The sequence below is a fragment of the Boleophthalmus pectinirostris genome, unplaced genomic scaffold (genome assembly GCF_026225935.1).
Source record: "Boleophthalmus pectinirostris isolate CB_2022bp ecotype Guang Dong unplaced genomic scaffold, ASM2622593v1 HiC_scaffold_3, whole genome shotgun sequence".
Lineage (NCBI taxonomy): Eukaryota > Metazoa > Chordata > Actinopteri > Gobiiformes > Gobiidae > Boleophthalmus > Boleophthalmus pectinirostris.
Genome location: NW_026571299.1, coordinates 43,695,258 through 43,705,465, shown reverse-complemented (window position 1 = coordinate 43,705,465; position 10,208 = coordinate 43,695,258). Strand labels below are relative to the sequence as shown.

General features: G+C 37.3%; 1 protein-coding gene across 2 annotated transcripts in view; it reads left to right on the top strand.

Moving 5' to 3' along the window:
- LOC110154561 (rho GTPase-activating protein 40) overlaps positions 1-2,824 on the top strand; it is a 23,835-nt gene extending 21,011 nt beyond the window's left edge. For both annotated transcript variants that reach the window (XM_020918559.2, XM_020918558.2), the window contains exon 15: positions 1,038-2,824. In XM_020918559.2, the coding sequence (XP_020774218.2) occupies positions 1,038-1,141 (104 nt within the window). In that variant the 3' untranslated portion in view covers positions 1,142-2,824. The remainder of the gene's footprint in view (positions 1-1,037) is intronic.
- Positions 2,825-10,208: the final 7,384 nt, after the last annotated feature.

Below are 10,208 nucleotides of genomic sequence, written 5' to 3'. Positions count from 1 at the left end.
CAAGGTCTTATATAATGGACTATGTTAGTACCAAAGAGACATGGGCTGTGCATCTGCAGTTATCAGAGCAGACGAATGCCCATTATACACAGCTTTGACTCTCACAGGACACCCGCCACAGTGGGGAGAAAAACTACAAACTCCTTCTAAAACTACTGTGGTTTTATGATAGACTTAAACAAACTTTATTGATCCACAAGGGAAATTATTTGGACACATTATTATGAATATAATAACAAAGAGCAAAAATATAAATGGTACTAATACATTCAAAATATGGATGAAAAATAGCAAGATACTGGCCTCAAACAGGCATAATTATACAAACGTATTTGCACAAGTAAAAACAAAATATAGAAATATAATAATGCAAATGCTAGTTGTGTAGAACTTGACGTTTCCTAGTTATAGATGTCTGTCAACATGTCTGTCTAACAAGTTCTGGGCACTAAAAAGGCTGAAAGTTTAACCGACTTCTCATAAAAGTAAAATAAAGGAACAATATCCTTGAGTATGCTGACATCAATGTCAAAAACAACATTACACTATAGGTACCAAAAATTAAACAGATCATTTTTTTGGAAGAAAAACTGCAAAAAGTCAGTACTGAATATTAGGAACACTGAGAAGTAGTAGTAGTATAAGTAGTAATATATGAGTGATGATACAGAGGTTGGTCAAGTTGATCTAGATCAGGGATGTCAAAACTATGGCCCGGAAACACTTTGCATTCTGATACAGATACATAAATAAAAATAATTTTACAAGCCATGGCGATGCTGTGAAAACTATGTAAAATGCACCAATCTGAAAGATCCACTATATTGACAACGACACTTCAAATATGTTTCAAGATTTGTCCCTCTTTGGAAAAAATTTTGACATTCCTGATCTAGATGATAAAACCAATCTAAAAGTAAAAAGGCACACTGTTGCTATATATACTGACTTTGAGGATGTAGTTGTCCATACACTGTTTCTGATAGTTAATGTCATTGTGATTCACTGAAGTAACTTTTGTGTTTTTTTTTGTTTAGGTGAGCACTGCCTGGACCCGGACACACACCTCCAGGACCTGTACAACAGTAATCCAGGAGGGGAGTGGGTCATACGCCTCAAACCCAACAGCAAACTCGTGTGAAGCGTGGACATTCTCGACAGTGACACGCAGCCGTCCCTCCTTATGGACCTTTGGAGCCCCTCACAGCAACAGGGCACATGACAGATGGAGGACAGACAGGGACAGGCCTAGAGCTGAGCCTTAAGACCCCTGCTCCCACTTCATTTTCGCTGTTTTTTTAGTTCATCTGCATATTTCTGCCTCGTGTCTCACTGAGAGGCTGGGAGCGGAGTGCTCCTGACGCGAATCATTACTTCCAACATTGAACCTGCTGCAGAGAAAAGCAATCGTGGCAGCCATTATGGAGCAGATGGGGCCGAGTGGAGCACCTCTGGGCGAAAACGAGGGGGGGTGCAAAGTTCCACCCCCACCAGGCCTCGCTCCACTCCACAAATCACACGACGCCATGTGTTCGCCTCCTACGCTCTTCATTTTTATATACTCTAACATTATTGTATGTACCAGTGTTGTAGCAGGGACGTCACGAATAGAGAATAATGGAACTAGTCGTGGACACTGAAGGATAAGATAACTGCTGTTTTGCACATCAATAGAAGAAGATGCCCAGTACAGAAATTCCAAAATATCAAATGGTTGTAATGTCAAATGTCTCTAAATAATTCCAAAAGTTGCCATGGGTTGCAAGCGATGAAAATGAGCAGAGTTAGCATAGCTAACTAACTATTCTAACTAAAAATTCTAAATAATATCATAAGACTATAATATGTGCCTGAAAACTTTACAAAAACAGTATTAGTTTATTATAGGTTTAATATCTTGTAACAGCTGCAATTACACTACTAGAACCTATACCTGTGCTAGCCCAACATATTAAAACAGCGTTTGATTGTAGGACAAAACCCTAAAACTCGGTCCCTTTCTGCTCACTTGTACATACACTCATCACCTATGGCCAATGTAGTTTTTTGTTGTGTCTGTGAACCATTTTGCAGTCACTGAAAGCAAAAGGAGGAGACCCTCACTATAGCAGTATTCTCTGGTGTACTGTAACACAGTTTGACTGACTGATCCATAAATTGATTGGTGATTGATCAATGGATTTGACTGACTGTTTCGTCGCACAGTAAACAATGAAGGAGATCTCTGAATTGGCTTCACTCTGCACTGATGAACTGATAAGCTGTTATCTGTGAAGCCCTGCTCTCCCCTGGGCCTTATAATAAACACTGGGAGTTCCCAGGACCTTGTAGAGGCAGTGCACAGAGACACTACGTTGTATTATACTCTTTGATTTGGCATCAAGGACTGCTGCTGTAGCTCTGAGTGGAGCCGTGAAGCTGGTCTTCAGTTTGACAGACTGTGGGGAATATTTGGGGTTATTTATATGAATGTAATTGTGTTTTGTCTTGAGCCACCAAGTGTAACTGTATTTGAATGGTTGTGTTGCCCATACTCTGTGTGGGAGTTTGCAGTGTTCATGTACTGTATATTTTTCATTGTATAGTTCATGTTTTTTTTTATATATTTTGCTGTAACATAAATGTACATATTTATCTGGTTGTTGCATAGCTTGTTATGAGACAAAACTTACTCCGACGTTTGGTAGGGATATGGTAAACCTGTTAAGATTTAGTATGAAATTTGAGTAGACACTATGAATACACGCTTTATTAATGAATTAGTGCAGTTAAACAAGCTTTCATTGAAACAACATTTGTGTCCCATCATAAAATTCTAAAAACATATCAGTATCAACAAATTCAATTCAATTTCAACAAAGTCAGCAAATAATATATTGGATATTCACTAAAGTAAATGTTCTAGGGAAATCACATCTTACAGAAACTCCATTATTTTTTATAACAAACTAGTAATCCACAGTCTATACCTACCATACCTAGACAATGTGTTTAAACTGCTTCATGACAATTCAAATCTGACCTCCATCAAATCCATTCATCATTCACAACACATTGTCACATCCGGTGTCAGACAGTAAATACATTTCAATTTGTTAAACACGAAATGTTTACTCCCTGCCTGAGATCGGAGCCATGTTGGTGCGGAGCGGCCATTTTGTAGAGGTACTATAGCATCGCTCCTCTCTCCTCCACAGACTAAAGTAATGACAGCCCCATCTATCAGCCCCCCCGTCACCTCCCCATAATGGATCATAATGGCACTGCATGGGACTGTGCATCTCCAAAACGAGCGATCGCATTTCTTGGAGGTTAATAAATAGCTGTTATAAATTCTCCCGACCTATACTCCTGCTGGCTGCGTGTGTGTGTTCGTGCATGTGTGAGAAGAGCTTCATTACACAATAAGGTCCAATTGGCCTGTTCTCGGGGTCCCAGCCACAGTTCAGTGCCTTTACACAAAGCACTGCTGATGAACCGGCCTTCTGCTGCTGACAATCAGAAGAACTAGGTCACCTCTGAAGGCACATCCCAGAGGGTCCAGCCCCGGAGCATCCTGGGAGTCCAGACACATGGGCAATAGCGATTTCACCCCCAAAAACCTCTCTATGTGACCAAATCTGGAATATTCATGCTTCCTTTGACTGGAAATGTGAAGGTGTAGTAGAGTGGCCTTAAAGTCGGGAAGCTGAATCGAACTCAAGTATATTTGACTACACCTCAAAAAAGCAAATGCAACAACTGTACAGTCTGTATTTTCCAATCACAAATAATACTCTTTATATTAGTTTCTGTTTACTTTTTGGACTACTTCAAATGTATGTACTTGCAAAATTGTTTACCAGTGGAGATTTTTTTGTTTTTAGAAAATTTTAAGTGCAATCCCTTTTTTGGAAATATTACTAAATTAGTAAGACAAATGTCCTTTGAAGTCATTTTAACTTCACTTTTTTTGTTATGATTTGATTTTGATCTGACCCCATATTCTTTGTTTTAATATGATTATTTGTGATGGTTTTCCCTGCTCTACTCCCTTCTACAGATGTGACCATTATGTAATAAGCCTGTTTCTATCCAGTTGAACATTGGTTTGAATGGCTGGTCAAGCTAAACACACATTATGATATGTACCTAAAGCCTTCCTTGTCCTGGAATTGTAATATTTCAAACTTATATGCTGTTTCCTGCCTGTTACAATTGAATGTAAACATATTTAAACCCTTTACATGTTTTTACAACTTCAGTTTCAACACTGCTGTAGAATAATAACTTTTTTTGTCAATAAATGTGACTCTAATTCCACGTTAACCTTGATTTATTTATTCAATATGGACATGTGGGTGTGGTACAGAGATGCTATCAACAAAAGCATCATTTGTCATGCATCTGTACCATCCATCTGCTATATTTAAGAAGAGAAAGTGCCTCAGAGAAAGCGTGTAGTGAAATATTGCTTTATTGTGCTGCAGTAATCAATGGAGAGATTAAACTGGTAATGTTGTATGCGGGTGGAGAGGCCAGGGCTGCTCCGATGTCTGATTAATCATGGCTGCTGCTCCTGGAAAACCATTTGCAGCTAAATGCCTCATCAGCTTCGATTATTCAAGGTCTCGCTGTGTCCAAACGCACAGACAAAAAGACTAACTGATGCACCTTCTGCTAATCATTTCATTGTGTTTTGTTTTTGTATTTATTTTTTATTGTTATTCGGATATGGACAATGTGCATGTATGACACAAGTGGGAATTACGACGGCTTTAAAAGTCAGGGCTCTCAAATAGGAACTGTGTTAGATATTGATGAAAAGAAAATACTTAGAACAAGCATAGTTATTGAAATGATTACAGTGGCATGTAAAATTGTGATATAAGCACACTAACTACATTGAAATGTTGGAGGTGATAGATACATGGGTTATTCACTTTAGTTGTTTCTTTGATAATCATAGGTCTTATGTTTTTCTAAACTTTCTGTAATAATTATCTTTTGTAAAATATATACATAGAGTTGTGTTTTGTTTCATTCTCTTATGTTTGAGTCAAGTATGTCTTCTTTTAAAAAGATCAAAACAGTGCACCAGTTGATGTCAAGAGGTAGCGCTCCCTTCTTCAGTGCTCTTTGGTGTTTTTAAAATCAAACATAGGTTCTGTAACATTTACTTGAGTAACATTTTAAAGAAATTGTACCCTTCAGAGTAGTTTTTGTCACCATACTTTTACTGGAGTAATATTTAGTTTGAACTAACAAAGGTCATTGATACTCAAAGTGAGTAAGTGACAAAAGCTTTATATTAACAACATTAAATGAATAAAACATCTGTACTCCTTAAACCTTCAGGTAAGATTTCTTTTTGTAATTTTGTGTCTATTCTTTTGAAATACTTGTAACTGTCCAATATTTAAGATGTTGTCTGTCCAATTACATGAAGTCATAAGATATGAAGTACATTTTATGTCCAAATTGTTATTCAGTACAAATATAAATACAGTTTTCACTTTTACTTTTACTTGAGTAATAATTTCAGCCATTTCACGAGTTAAACTGCTTCCACTTATAACGCACATAATGTCATGTTTGGAGCTTGTTTCTAATATGCAATATGTTTATTTCAACTCTCCTGGAAATGCATGTGCATGTGAGGAACTTTAGAATGATACAATTGAATCAAAACTTGAAAGTGTTTGATAAAAAGTTAAATGCAGAAGTACACTAAACTAATCAAAAGACCCAAGACTTTAAAATGAGTTTGAGAACCACTTAGCCAACCCGCTCATTTGAGAATCTGAGCTCACCCCCTCTTACAGACTTCCTCCCACTGTTTTTTATTGAGAAACATCACTTTGCACAAATGTCAGGGCATCTATTTGCTGGTGCCAACAGGAAGCCACATCTTTGTACAACCAGAAAGCAGGTTCATTTCTGGCCCAGTCACTGCTCCTCAAACCCTGCACTCCGGTCAGTACTATACAAAACCACATAAAGCCCAGATGAGCGCTTCCTCCTTCACATGTGCGGGAAGTGGCCTGCTCTGAGACGCCGTGGTGATTAGTTGTGAATGGGCATGCTGCTCTGTGATTGGTCGAGAGGGCAGGCAGCTCATACAAGGCCCCTGATTGCTTTTCATCAACTGATTAGGGTAATTTAGACACGCAGCCGCAGAGAGGTCTGGGTACTGGCAGTCTGTCTGATGTTGGGGAGAGTGAATGGGGCTAAAAAAGGAAGCAACAATTACACGGTATAGTGCAAAAGACCATGTGTCATCCAAACGATCTTATAGGCGCTGGGGGTCAAAGAGGTAAAGGTGCCTAAAATTAAAGGGCCCCATGTATTTGAGCAACATTGCCTTGCCCCAGTACAGATATATTGTATAAGGAGCTCTTGAGGTCAGAATAAGTCCACTGCGCTGTCTGTATCTGCATCACCATAAAGCGTTTTCTTGTCCAATTATCAGGAAGTGTGCAGTTAGCATCCTAGTTGTTGTTAGTTTTACCGTGATGACAAAAATGTCTCCGAAAGTTGAGAAAAAGAGAATAAAGCTCCACCTCTATCAGTCTCATTTATAGACTAAGACAGGATTTATTATGCTTCAGATACAAGTGCACAAAAGAAAAAACATTAGCCATTTTTGTGTGCATACTAATACTTTGAATGTACAATCCACTATAAAATATTATAGATCTTGATTACAAAATACAAGTGGTAAATGGGAGATTTGTGAGCTCAGTCAAATCCAGGGATTATCTGCCACAAACTGTCTGTGTTGCTCGCCCTCCGCCCACTTACCCCCTCCCTTTGCCCAAATCTCCCTGTACCTCTATCTCTGCGAGGGGGTCCAGATAGAGGGAGGGGGGACTGTTTATCTCTCACATCCAGCCTCGCTCGTCTCCTAGCAACGCTGCATGGATCACCTTTGTTTCTGCTTCCTCTGGATCCATGCCTGATGCTGCTGCTGTGTCCTGTGCACAGAGAGAGTCACATGGGTTTACTTTTATTTTATTTTCCAAATAACAAGGTTTAATTATATATATATATATATATATATATATATATATATATATATATATATATATATATATATATATATATATATATATATATATATATATATACACACACTTATAGCAGATAAGGCCTCATGGTCAAGAGAACTCAAACTTTCAACAAAATACTTTAACTGTGCTACTGAGAGCTTGCTTTAGCGTCACATTTGTAATAATCATTTACTCAGTGTGTATTCTGTAGATGCTACATCTGCAGAAGAAGACACAAATTTTGAATATCAAGCTTTATACAATTTATAGTTACCCTTATCAAGTAATGAATATAAACAAATACAGAGAGAAAATACATACAAATGGTTCTCAATATATGGGAACAGGGCCATGAACAGTACTCAGAAGTCGTGTAGTTTTTATGATTTGTGCGATTTGTGTGATTTGAAGCTAAATGTGGTTACACTTTACAATAAATACATCTTGATTAGCCTTAATACAGCATGAAGAAAGACTTAGTACATAATGAGCAAATAGTTTAGTAATAATGATTCAGGCTTCGTAACTACTAGGGATGTAACAATAACCGAAATATCATGATATCATATTGTCAAAGTTCTCAATAATATCATGGACCATCACAATATATCAGATTACAAATCTCTTTGCTTAAATGAAGATTATGGTGCAGCAATGGCTAAAAACAGACAGAGGGAACTACATAGACCATGATCCTTTGCTCCATTTTAGTGTAGACTACATGAAGTTATAACAGTCCTAAGCACTTTTAAGTCTTAGTTCTTTGGATTAAGTCTTGTCAAGGCATTTTAAGAGGAAAAAGTACCATATTAACAGTTTTAGCTGTTTAGCCTCAACAAAATAGCTCAGTAAATACTGTACTGACATGTATATCGTGAAACTATCATACAGAGAGATTTGGATATTGTTACATCCCTAATTGTTAGTCTCCCCACTATATCGTGAGCTTTCCCATGATATCGCAATAAATATTGTACCATGAGGTTCATACTGTGACGATATTGTATCATGAGACTTGGATATCGATACGCCCCTGGTAACTACTTAATTATCATTATTATAGTTTGGTTTTAGAGTATTTAAGTAATTACTAAACCTTTCTTCATGTATTTATTTAAAGTGTAACCAAATTTATCTTAAAATCACACTAAATCATAAAAACCACAAGCCATCTGAATACTGTTCATGGCCCTGTTCCCACATATTGAGAACCATTCGTCTGTATTTTCTCTGTATTTTCTCTCCCTCTTTTCTTGTCTCTCGCAGCTCTCCATCCATATCTGCAGCACACTCCAGACGGACAGACAGTCAGGAGAGGGTTTTCTTGTCACCACTGTCACCGGACCAGACCACCTCACCGCTGCTGCATCTGAAAGCCCCCGCAGAATCAATTAGCATTTAAATTAATGATGCGCGTAATGAACAGAGCACTATCTCTCCTCCGAAAGTGAAATACAGAGTGTGCATGCATCGGGACAGGCATCAAATATATTCAAATAGGCCCTACACTTGTTCATTTTAGATGGGCACTGCCAACATTTAGAATAGCTTTTAACTAACCCCACAATATGGATGGAGTGTTCATATGATTTCATTTACATATAAAAGGTGCTATTAATAAAGCCTGTAATTAAAGATAAAATGATTGCATGAAAAAGAGCGCTTTTATCATTCACTATCCATCAGTGGAAATGTGCTTAAAGGAGGCAGCTTCCGGTGCTGATAACCCTGAGTGATTCACTGTAGCAGCCCACGAGATTCAAGGGTTTTCTGTATGTCTCTGCAAAATGCTGTTTGGGAATACAATGTGTGGGTAAAAGCTTTGTTCCTTCAGATGAAACGTAGCTGTGGAGACTGTTGTTTAAAGGGTCCACATAACACTATTTTCTCATCTACATTATAATGTTTCTTCATCAAAAACATTGATGGAGTTTTGTTTTGTTTCATTCACCCAAGTTTAACAGGTAACACTTTATAATAATTACACCTTATTTAGCCTTAATAAAGCATGAACAAAGACTTAATTAATAATGATTCACGCTTAGTAACTACTTAATTACTACCTGAATTAGCACTTAACTTGCACTTAATTCGCCTGTGCTGTAAATAGTAACTCAATACTTCTTAATTACTCATGAACTAACCATTTGCATGTTTACAAATGCATATGGACCCAGTCAAGCAGAAGTAAACAGCAAGGCCAAAAATTCAAGTTAACGCATCTGATATAAAAATGTATTGAACAGATACATATGTACTCTAGTTTATGAAACTGTTGACCTTTTTTCTGGACCATTTTTGGTTCTAAAGTTCCATACGTTTTAAACAGACCATGTATGAAACATGGAACAAAAATCATTTCCCAAATTTCAAAGACCTGCAAATCATGTCAATAAATGGATGTATTTCATCATATCTTGGGTTATTCCATCTTTGAACTGTTGATGAAGGTACAGGATTTTTCAAAAAAAAAATAAAAAATTTTAAATGATAAAAAATGTGCTTGGAAGGACTGACATATTTTATAGAAATAGTTTCCTTTCATTTTGAAGTAATATTAAAGTATTCAGAAGAAAAAAGCGACAAATTATGTAAAATCCTGCACCTTCTACTTGTTTACACAATTTTCCCTCCGTTACTTTTCCCTCCGTTACCATGACCTTTCTTAATAAAAAATCTCATTAGTCAAAAAGTAAGAGGTTTTTCAACCTAATCTTGTACCATATGGTAGAAAACTATATGAAGCAAATATTCAAACCAGTTTGTTAAGGATATGGAAGTGAGAACCAAGAGTTATCACTGTTTGGATTTGTGATAGAAATTTAGATTGTGAAAAGATTTCTTTTAATCTATCTTTGTGTAAATGAATGTGATTTCTACCTGAAACCCAGACCAGTCATTAACATGTGTAAAGGTTCATCTGGCACAACTGTCTCCGCCTTCAGGAAGCCTTTTGTTGTCCTCAACTGTATGTTAATTTAGTACCAGCCTCTGAAACCAAAGTGACTCTGCTTTGATATGTATGTAACTTGTATTTCTGTATAAATACTCAGAGATCAAATGCTCTGGAGAGGGAGATGGGAAGAGATGGGAGGAGACAGGGGTGAGAGGCTGTTGGGCTTTGGCCGAAACAGGCCTAGGCCCTGTCCATATCTGCTGTAACAAGAATAAACCTTG